Raw genomic sequence first — 12,114 nt, forward strand, 5'->3', positions numbered from 1 at the left:
TTAAATTTTACCGTTATCTCTCTCTTCCCTTCACCTCTGAAAATGCCCATCTCCCCCCAAAAACTATTATTATAATATATATTTTATCATCAACAATCTTTTCCCATATTTCGTCCTTTTCTTTGCGTTTCTGCAAGCGAATCAGACAATTTCCATCAGCATCACCCCTTTCTCTCCACTCACTGTTTTCACAGAAGGCTTTATGTACTTAAAAAACACAACACGATAGCTGCTCCAGTGAATTTGAAGATTTAGCGAGGTACCGAGTTAGTGGTTAGTATTTTGCTGGGCTAAATGCAACTCTCGCACAAAAAAGCTGATTAAGGATTACATTCTCACCACATTGGATACCTTATGCCTACGGCTTCTTCAGAGATCAAAAGTGTCATTTGGTGATATAGTGATACCTCACTTTGAGGGTTTTGGCATTTTTTTGTTTGTGTAAAAATAGTTTGCATTCGTTCTCTCTGTAAGAACCTTAAGAAGGTATGTTCTATTTGTGTCCCTAATTAGATTTTGGGGTGGGATGTCTTTATTGTTCACTTTGAGGATCTATAGTTGGGGTGGGCTGTTTCATTAATGGGTTTTAATTTATTGTTTCGCTATGTGTGGGAGATATGAAGTCCTTTGAGACTGGCACTGTGATAAGGAGCTGTACAAATAAATGTGAAACTAATTTGAGGTGACATGCAGATAAACAATAAAAAGGATATCAACCACAGGACCTGATGAGGATCCAGATTCAAATGATTTCAATAAAAGCGTGTGCACCGAGTTCAGAGTAGGAGGGCTCTATTTTTGCTCCCTCTGGCTTATTGAGCTCAGCACCATATCTCAGTTGCTATTTCTGAACATGAGAAGTATTAAACAAGTGATTGAGAAGCTCTCGTCATGTATTCAATAATCAATACAATTAATATTCCACTAAAAGTGCATACGTTGAACAATGTTTTAAGTTATTTTCTCCGCTTTAAGTGATAAATCAATGTATTTTCTTGTGTCTGTGGTAATTTACTTTACTCCACCACTTTAAACACGATTGCCTGCAAGAGTAAACAATTACACCTGGATCAAAGTACTGAAGTAATTATATATCAAGCGCTGGTTTGTGGTAACGTCTCTAGTCAGCTATAAGAGAGGCGGGCTTTGCTATGAGATGCTCTGAAATCTCTCTTTCATCTTTTTATACTTTCTTCCCCATCAAGGCACTTTTCGACACAAACACACACACACACACACACACACACACACACACAAACACACTCCTTCCTTGCATCTCTCTCTCTGTTGGTATGACACAGGAAAAAGCTGGGCCCTGCAGCCAACCCCGCCGTCCGCACTGAATGCGATTAAGCTGAGCAGTGATTAATCTGGGCTGCCCCATAATTCCTCTTTACCACTTTAATGGATGTTATCTCCCCTCCTCTGAAGGCTTATCTTGCTGATCGGGGCCAAGGATGAGGAGAGGGAGAGGGAGAGGATGGGGTGGCTTCGGTAGATGGGGTGGGGGGAATCAAACAAAATCCATATAGCGGTATGTAAATGAATAAGTAAGTAAATAAGCACGTAAATGAGTGAATGCACGGATTGAGGAAGCTGCTAAGCGGATAAGGCAGATCAGTCTCTGTAAAGTGCTCATTTGTTTTCTAAGAAGATGAGACAAGCCACCTTCAAAGCCTGCTGATACAGTAAAAAGCACTGTCAACATCCCAATTCACAGACAAACAAAAAAAATTATCCAAACGGCTGTCAATAAAAGTCCCCAGCCCCTAATTGTATATGTAGTTACGGTGTCCTCCATACTGTAGCTGACAGTCATGTCAACTGTGCTACAAAGACAAAACAATGTGGGAGTTTTCGATGAGCTCATTTTCTTTCATAAGCGGCAGTGACGTAAAACAATGGCATTGTTTCATTTTGGAGTTTCCACGCTGGAACATAAAGTCAAAGATGGCCAAGTTCCTCTTATACATTCCAAACGAACAGCTCCGAAACAAGTTTGCTCAGGTCTATTGTAGAAATGAAACTCTAACAACTCTCCACACCTTAGCTTTCAGGACAATCAGCTGCATCTTTTTTATTGAGAAATAATGACACGCATATATCAGGAATGGTTTTAATCATTCTAAATGAGAACGTGCTCCTCCAAGGAATTGTCCTAAAAAAGAGAGGATGAGCTGGTGTCAGGTTTTGTTCACTAACAGACTGTAAAACACTATGAACTCTGACAACAGCTGTGTGTGCGTGTCTCTGTGTGCACATGTGAATAGGACACTTTTATTCTGCTATGTAACATTCAAAAATAACTGAATAGTGCAATGCTAAGAAAAAAAAAAGAATGTCAAGCGCAGCAATATTCTGCATTTTAATTGTTGTTAATGTGTTAACTGAAAATAGTACTATAAGAGCCTTCACCGCAAAGTTTCATCTCTTTCTAAATGGACACCACCGTAGTAGCAGTATGTTTGCTGGTGTGTCCGTCCCAGTGTTTTTGTCCTTCCATGTCTGTGTTCATGTATAGAAATGCATATGTGAGACACCAGCTGAGAAGTGACAGGGTTAAATCTGTTCGTAGCTCTTTTATCCCCCGCTTCAGCTTACAGCGATGTTGCTGTGAGATTCTGTCATAGACAAACCTCTGTGGGATTCCATTCACTACTAGTGTACATCTTTAGGTACAAAGCTGCGGGCTGCATTGGCTCCAGGTAACATAAACGCTCCCTTCAAGCCACCGCGTATCTGCCCATGAAAATTCTCTAAAGGGGTTTAAGCATTTACGCAGAACACTATCAGGCACTGCCGAAAATTCAGCTTACCCTGTTGAATAGGGACTTCAAAGAGAATTGCAAATACCTTTGCACCGCTACGTTCTCTCTTCCTCAGTCTCTCGCTCTGTCTCTTCCTGCTTCTTTTCATTTTATATTTCCAAACACAAGCTGCTGCGTGGTGTAAAAATGTATTATCAGCCATATATTTCCGCTTTAAATGAATAATAACAATAATCTTTGAGTAATTTCTTTTTTATACAGCTCCGTCTAAATAGGGCAAAGCAAGCAAGCTAATATAGAGCTGCGGGTAAACAAGGCCGTGCAATAATGAACGGGTGGCTAAGGCCTCTAGTCTATGTTGTGCGATAAGGAAAAACAGCTGTGACTATCCAGGTAACAGCACATATTGACTGTCAATGAAGGGTAAACTACTGTGCAACTGCACATTTACTCCTTTCATTCACACTGTGGACACACTGCGCACACACACACATAAAGACACCCATGTGCATACACACAGAAACATACTGTATATAGGCGTAAAAGCCACGAAGGGTCGGAATAAAATAAATGCATAAGCGTATTTGCGCGGTATAGAGCTTAAAATGCAAAACAATATGATGCATAAACAGTGTGATTTAATGTAAGAGATAATAAATGGCTTCATAATGAGCAATATAAATGGTCTTTAAACACTTTACTGCTTAGTTCACACAATTAATCTGGGTTCCATGTGTGCATATAAAGTGGGTATAAAACTCTTCCCGACTGTGCAACTAAAACGGCGAGCGAAAGAGAAAAATGACTGCTGGTAAACATCTGCAACACGATTCAGCTTTGGCCTGTAGCTTTCAAGATATGCTGCCTTTTTCCCTCAGAAGGACCAGCACAGAAAGCTCTCCAAATAATGCATTACAAAGAATTGCTCCCTGAAATTATTTACGGTAAAACGCACAACAGAAACCATAACATTTATAATGTTTTACAAAGCCATCAAATAAGTGGAGAGGGGATTAATTGCCCCGGCCCGACCTTAAAATAATTATTTTGAGCGGTGCAACTCTAAACTCCAATGAAATTGATACACTTTGATAATTAGATTCTTGGCACTGACCCGCTGAAGTCAATAAAGGTTATTAAGGCCAATTGCTGTCTAAACGCATTATGGGCAGAGTAAACTGTCCATCGGAGGACCCTGCTACTCCAGCGCCAATATGATAATCCATTCTCCGTCCTGGGGGTTTCTTCCCCAGCGCCTGTGTCTCCACTCTGCCATACAAAACCAGATTGGATTCGCTTAACCTTTCCAGGACTTTGATCAAATGAGCTCACACAGCAATAACATTTACATTGACCCCCCCCCCCACCAACACACACACAACCCTCTCTTTTTGTGTTACCTCCTCCCCCTCTCTGTGTCTGTCTCTACAGATTCTCCCTACAGCTCACTACCCACCCTCCCTCCTCAGCACCGACCCTCCACAAGCTAGGTCAATAACCTAATCAGCTATCGATGGCGACCGGGCCAGGCTGTGTATGATTGCAGTGCAACCCTCCTTAGTCGCTCGGATTGTTTCCGAAGACGGTTAAGACACATGCATGCACGCAAAAGTCAGCCTCTATTACAAATCAGAGGAGGTAATTTTTGTCACACAATGAGAAAAAAAGAGTGTGTGCAGCATATATATATATATATATATATATATATATACATATGTGTGTGTGTGACCAAACCATATGAAAACATGGAATGACAGGCTGGGTGAATGTTGTAGAGGAAGACATGGCCCTGATACCACTTCCTGTTTTGTACATCTTGAAGTATACAAATGTATTCAACTGAGTGGATCCCATTTATTATGAAAGTAGATTAATTTCCTTGATATGTGTTGAAAAGATTTCCATCTAGAAGGCTCGTTCTCCTGTCAAATGAGGGAGAAAGTGTGAGAAAGAGACAAGAGATATGGCGTGAGAGCGAGAGGGAGAGAACAAGAGAAAGGAAGAACATAAAGAGAGAGAGGGAGACGGAGTGCATTGAAATCTCTTTGCTTCTGCTGTGGCTTTTGAAGTTGTGAGATGAGCAGCCACAGAAGTCAGGAAAGTGACAAATTAGGGAAAAAGCTGTACTGTGCAAGCAGAGCTGCTAAATCAATTAAAGTCATGCCAAGTGCATACATTAACATCAATGGCACACACATACACACACTCACACAAACACACATGCACAGGACAGGGAGAAAAAAAAAACAAGGGGGAGATGTGCTCATGAGCTCGTCGCTGTCGCTTCTCCCCCACAGTGAAAAGAGGAAAGATAAAAAATACCACACCGGTATTTAAAATATTCTGCATAAAGCCAAGACTCTCTGTCTATTGTCTGACGGAAGCTTTTCATTGTTGCTAGTTTAAGGAAATGTCACTATTGTATGATAGCCATGATAGCAGAGTCCTGAGGGACTGTAAAGCTACGAGCGAGGCAGAGGTCTAAAAGGACTTTAGCACCCCGGATCACAGGGGAATGTAAAACCTTTTATTTAATGTCCTTTTTCTGTCACACACACACACACACACACACACACACACACACACACACAATTATACTTTTGCTGTACATTCACATTCAAATACCTACACTTTAAGTTTATTCAGAAGCACATCTTTTTGTTTCTATCAAGAAACCACATGAATTCATGAGGTACCAAAAAGAGGCGAGCGAGCAAGTGGACCCGTTTTGTGTCGGCTCTTTTTATTTATTTATTTATTTATTTATGTATTTTATCAGAATGTCATTCAAAATGGAAGGGTGAGCATTTGCATGACAACAGGCTGAGGAGCAGAGAGGGAGCCCCAGGGAGAGACAGTATCCATAAACAGGAGCTAGTCCCCCCATATTGCAATATTCTTTATACAGACTAACAAACGCATACATAGCCCAGCGCATCCCACAACACTGTGTGCTAAATATGACAATAAAGAGAGGAAGGCTGGCTGTTTGTATTGCTATTTTAGCAGGATAAAACAATAGGCTGTTTTATTGCTACAGCACAGAGTATAAAACAACACAGTGTCAATTTATAAACCCTATTTAAAGAGACATATATTTGTTATTTAAAACACCCATGGTGATATCAGATTTGACAAAAATAATGCTGTATTAAAATATACTCTGCAGGCAAGAACAGAAAAATCGAAATAAATAAATGGCAAACGGCATCTGCACAGAGTAGGTCACTTGCATTTCACTAAATTACACTACACTGTCAATTGCCAGCTTCAAAATGTAAAATATATGCAATAAAGTAATGTAGGGGGGGACCCACATAATTTAAATAACTCAAAGTAATTTAGAGAAATGTGTTTTAATCTAACTGCAGAAAAGCCACAGCTATGGAAACCTCTAAAAGGAAAATCTATAAGTCACATCTATAAAGTGCTTTTCATCAGCATATCAGCGGTCGATGCATGTATGTAAATATTGCTTGCCAGAGCAATAATGTTGTCTTTCATCAAAATAGTGAGTGACTACATTTATGCATTCACCGGTGTATTATTTTCGCGATGGTTCAATAAGCATCTCTGCAGAAGATATACTTGCCTGTGTGCGATTTGACAAAATGTGTTGAAATGAAATTTAGTCAAATTGTAAAATGAATGTTGTTATAAATACCGGAGTAATTTCAGATGTAAAAAAACATAACAATACTAAATATCATTTTATTTTCTTCTTTTTTGTTTTTTTTTTACTAAAAAGTGTCTCACATTTTATTTGCTGTATAAAGTCTGATGCTAAGTTTCTACTGCATGACAGACACTCACATGAGTGACACACACACAAACACACACACACACACACACACACACACACACACACACACACACACACACACACAGTGGATATGGTTTGCTTGCCCATTAAAGAGAGACAGAGACACAGCAACTGAGAGAGAGAGAGAGAGAGAGAGAGAGAGACCTCACATTTCACTGATGCCCTTTTCTAAATACAGGTCCAAATCACACACTTCATCTGGGTCCGGAGGTGGAGCTCTAGATGAGTTTAGCCCCTGTCTACTAACCCCTCCACCCACCCACCCTCTGCCAGGCTGTTCGACTAAGTGAGAGAGAGGGAGAAAGAGAGACTATGACTAGAGCCAAGCAGCGTCGGCAGCAGCAGCACTGTTCTCCTCCAGCCCCTGTCTTTATCCCCGCCTGAGCATTAGATGTGATTACTGCTCAGCGCTCCACACTGACAGAGACAGAGAGCTCCCAGAGACAGCAGGAGAGGGTGAGAGACCTAAAGAGACACAGACAGAGAAAATGAGAGCGAGAGAGAGAGAGAGAGAGAGAGAGAGAGAGCGAGCAGGGAGCAGGGAGCTCTCTCCGTTGCTGCTACAGTGATACAAGAGTGCCCCCTGCTGCTTCTGCTGTCTGGGTTTTAAACACACACACGTACATACATGGACACACACATCCACTCTTTGAAATCTTACGTTGAGAGATGGACTGCATAGAACCTGCGGGGAGGGAGAGAAAGCGAGACCAAGCATGTATCTGTGTGTGTGTTTGTGAGCTGCATAGCTACGGTGCTGTGTGTGTGTGTGTGTGTGTGTGTGTGTGTGTGTGTGTGTGTGTGTGTGCGCCCGCGGCACATATGTACTGTATAGAGCAGTGACTAAGGTGACTTAATTATGACTCTGACATTACTAAGTGATTCCTTTACAGTGGTGTCTAACTAATAGCTGCGTGCCCATGTTACTCTCAATTAAAACTTCTGTGAGGCTACGATTGAACACATGACACATCCTTAATAATGCATGTGGTGAGAAGTTAGACAATCCACCATGTAATTTTAAACACACCCTCCCTTGTGAGGAGCATTATTGGACAGCAGATCACTTATGTAGTTTGTAAAAGAAACACAAGTGGAGACATGTTGAGCAGTTAGAAAGGTGGAAACCCTTATTATAAAATGAGTGCCGCTAGTCATGGAGCTTCTCAAAAAGATTGTATCATCACTCTTTTTTATCTATTATTTGTTTTTATTATTATTATTATTATTATTATTATTCACTTTTAAGAATATTATCAAGGTAATATTTTAGATAGATACAATGAATGTGGCTTATTTAGGCAAGGCAAGGCAGCTGTATTCGTATAGCACATTTCAGCAACAAGGCTCTATATTCTTATATTAAACCGGTTTTGTATATTAAAAAAGCTTTTCATGTCTTTGTTTTCGGCTTTGTATACTAAAAAAGCTATTTATGCCTATGTTTTTCTTTTCATCTACTTTCTAAAAATGGAATGGCATCATTGTAAGGCCTAGGATTGAGGATAGTGTGTCTGTAAACCTGAACTGAAGAAAACAAATAGTTTCTTGCTAAAAAGAAAACCAGCCTGTACATTAAAACTAAAATGCATTTAATATAACCACCGAAGGATTAGTAAAGTAATGTGAATGACATGGCGTTCAGTAAATTGCGCAGGCAGAGAGAGCAGACAGTGAGGCTGCCATATGACCAGCAGTGTGTCTGAGCGGCCTTACCATCGTCTCCATGAGCTTCCAGTCCTTCTCCAGCTGCTCCATCGGCCCGGTCCACCAGCTGCAGAAGCGGGCGAAGCGCTGGCCCTGAAACCAGTACTGCCGCAGCCACTCAAACTCCACCTGCAGACACACGCACATGTAAAACAGCAGAAAAATTCTGGTTCAGACAATAAAAAAAAGTGGAACGAAATGTACCTGTCAATGCTCTTCAGTAAAAATATGAACCCACATTTTCTTTCATTAGTACATTTGTGTACATTATTTGATATTGCACTGTAAATAATTAAATTATCATATGAAATAAAGATACTGTACATATGGAACTTTATAATGTCAAACATGTACAAACAAATATACTGTGAATTCCTGTTGATCCTCAAATGACATTTGAATTCGAAAATGGTCTGTCAAATTTGACCAAGTAAAAAATTGTAAAAAGTAGCATCAGATGGTTTAATGTTGCAATGTGTAGAATTTTCACCTAGTAACAATCTCATTTCTGAATGAAATATTTCAGTGTTTACCGTCATACATTTTCTGTCTAAGCAAAAAGGTGGCATGGGGTATATATATATATATATATATATATATATATATATATATATATATATATATAAAGATATATATATATAAAGATATATATATATATATATCTTCCCTTGAAAAAAGTTTAATTGTTCCATATTTTATTTGTCATAAAATCACTTCAAAGTATATTCAATCATGTTATGAGGTCTCTAAAAGGAGCAACACAGTAAAGACTAAATTACCTTAGTTTACTTTTTTTAGCGTCAAAAATTGTCCTTTCGCAAATAGTACAAACATTGGTCATCTCTAGGAGTACAATCACAACCTTACCAAACATAAACACCCGGACAAACAGACATCACACACAAATGTGAATATGTCTGTTCACACATACACACCTTCCAGCCAGCACACCTGAAAACTCCGCCCTCCTTCTCCTCTCCTCATTCTCCTCCCTCCCTCCTTCCCCTCCCCTCCCACTCCCTCGCTCCGTCTGGAGATGACAGTCTCGGCTGCCGAGCCGCTCCCCTCTCCTCCGCTGGGAGTATTTTTGTTTCCTGCTCTTTTGAAGTGCTGATTTAATCCTCGCAAGGATGCTTCATGTAGCCAGGTGTAGCCTATCTATTTTCTAAGTGTGTCTTTTTGTGTGCATGTTTGTGTGTTTGTACCTGTATTTGCACCAGTGTGTTTGCACTCTTGCGTGTATCTGTCTACATAGGTGTGTGAGTGGCTTTGTTATAGTCTGTGAATACAGTTGCCAATGTGAGTGCGTATGTCAAAGATTGCCCCAAATGCCGCCAACGTAAACACAAGACGCTGTGAGTTGCCCTCCCCCAAAACGTCCTACAAAGCATCATCCACCCAAAACAATGCACGCTCCATTTCATTTTGACGCCGACAACTGTACAACACAAAAAGTCTTTGCATGCAAAGGAGTCACATATCAAATGGGACAGAGAGAGCTATTGTTCCTTTTCTGAAAACTATTTTGGTTTTGTTCTTCTCACAGAGCATTAGCCAATGTATACAACAGACCCGTTTTAGAGCTGCAAACTCATAGTCACAACAAGGTTTAAGTGGGTGAGTTCTACCCAAAAAGTCTCCATTCAAATTGCAACATTTTTTGTATAAACCAGTTTCCACCCTCACACAGCCCTGTCTCTTACAAATTATGCTCGTATACAATTCATTTGAACTAGCGGATACGTTTTTGGAGGACCATGAAACATATCACTTAATGGTTTTGAGGTCTTGGTTAAGTATTGAAAAGTCAATGCCGTCAATGGCTTGAAACATGAGATACAACGACGTGACATCTCTATTGTTGATGTCAAGTGCTTAGCGTGGCATCCACCCTCACATCCTCTCTAGAACCTTTTGCTGCAGTGCAGTAACATGAAAAATCCTGCACTGGAACAAAAGATTACCAGCAAACACAGGTCTTATGAATTTGTTGTTGTCCAAAAAATGACAATGCAATGTATTATTTATATGAGCGTAATCTGTGGGAGGAAGCTTTGTCCCTTCATTATAAAACCTGCAAGTTAGTATGCTCCGTCAGAACTGCTTTTCGGATTGTCGAATAGCTTCGGAACTTTGAATCTTTGTGAAGTGACTTAAGTGGTTGTGCTAGAAAGAAAAAAAAGATATACTGTAGTTTTGAACTCAAATCAAGTCGCCAACATCCTGATTCTTGCTTATCAAAGTGCCATGGAAGAGTGTGAACACTGAGCATATACTATTGAGCTTCAATTTTTAAGTGGCCATTGCTCTGTATTATGAAGCAAGTCACCTACCCCAAGCAAGTTAAAACAAATGGCGAGAATTATTTGCAGAAACAACTTGGGTGAGGTCTGCCTTGTGTAGAAGTTGTGCACAGAATCATCCTGCCATTTGCTTCCAATAGGCTCTGATCACAGCAGGGATGACATGCAAGGACTGGGGCATGTCAGGGAGAATACACAGCCAGTGGCACTGCTCAGCAGCCTCTCAGTCACTCCATACAAGTCACCCTTCAAAGAAATGTCATCCTTTATGGTCCCCTCAACACTCTCCAAATCCACTCCCCTTCGATCACTACAGCTCAAACACACAACAAAGCCGCCGAGCGCCAATATCGGACGTCCTTTTCTCTCTGTCAGTCCCTCCTTCCATCTCTCTGATTGTCTGCCTGTCCTTTAGTGAGAAGAAACCAACCTGTGTCTCCACTTTGAGCTGACATGGCTGCCTGTACCCCACTGTGCAGGCCAGTGGCAGCCACAAAGCAGACCATCTAAAGCTAGTGAGGAGTGCTGGCTATGTGGCATTTGGAATCTGGCCACCCAGCTGAGAGTTACCAAGAGGGGTACTCGGACTAAATGCCACCTACCCAAGCAGACAGATCGAAGGTGTGTGCGAAGAAGAGAGTGGTTGTTAGGGCTGGTTTTTCTCTGTGACGGCGTGGGGGAGCAAGAGGGGAGCTAGTGACTCCCCTGCAGCAGTCGCTGTCATCTCTCCAGGTGATGGACACACTAACTACACATTAGCCCTACATTAGTCAACTTGCCGCCCACCATGGCAACTCTGGAGTTGAAGCCAAGTAGCCCCTTTTTTCCCATTTAATGAGGCACGTTTTTTTTTTTTTTTTTCTACACCTTCACGGTATTCCCTGAGCGGGTCCAATCAATTTCCGGGCCATGGCCCTGAGGTGGGAGCTGATGAGAGTGGGATCGATCCTACTCTGCCGTTCTCTGTTTGCCTTTCCCGGCCTCCTCACACATCAGCCAGGAGAACTGGTGCCCCCAGCTCTCTCTGAGTAACCAGGCACGCAATGTACACTCATCACACACTTGCCAGAGTGGTCATTCTAGGTTATACTGTACATTCGCAGATTGCCGTATACATTTCCATTTCTTTCTATATCTATAAAATAGTAGTGTTCAATTATGTTTCTCAGGCCACAACAGAAGCTAAAAGTAGTCTTCCCGTCTTAGCTGCCACTGAAGAAGAGCTCCTTCATATACATTTGACCAATGTAATTAAATTAACTAAAACTTAAGAAATCAACAGGAATCTTTGGTTAAATCATGATTTAGCAGAGCTCAGAACGGTTGAAATACATTCAATTTTAGAACATTTTATCCCTTGTGATCCTAACAGACGTAGTAAAAATGTCTCACAATAATTAAAACCACCAATAATGAGTAATAAAACTGGTAAATACAACAGGACAAACAAGTACAAACTACATACTGCACAGATCTGCTGACAGAAAAAATGCATTTTGAAAGGTGATTTAAA

General features: G+C 40.8%; 1 protein-coding gene across 2 annotated transcripts in view; it reads right to left on the reverse strand.

Moving 5' to 3' along the window:
* fto (FTO alpha-ketoglutarate dependent dioxygenase) overlaps window positions 1-12,114 on the reverse strand; it is a 124,828-nt gene that overhangs the window by 80,669 nt on the left and 32,045 nt on the right. Inside the window, exons 7-8 of one of the 2 annotated variants that reach the window (XM_078252805.1) lie at window positions 8,308-8,427; window positions 6,862-7,056 (exon numbers count right to left, since the gene is read on the reverse strand). In XM_078252805.1, coding sequence (XP_078108931.1) covers window positions 6,979-7,056; window positions 8,308-8,427 — 198 coding nt within the window. In that variant the 3' untranslated portion in view covers window positions 6,862-6,978. Of the gene's footprint in view, window positions 1-6,861; window positions 7,057-8,307; window positions 8,428-12,114 lie in introns of those variants that run through there. The other variant, XM_078252795.1, reaches the window with a different exon arrangement.

This window comes from Sander vitreus, chromosome 1 (assembly GCF_031162955.1).
Source record: "Sander vitreus isolate 19-12246 chromosome 1, sanVit1, whole genome shotgun sequence".
Classification (NCBI taxonomy): Eukaryota; Metazoa; Chordata; class Actinopteri; order Perciformes; family Percidae; genus Sander; species Sander vitreus.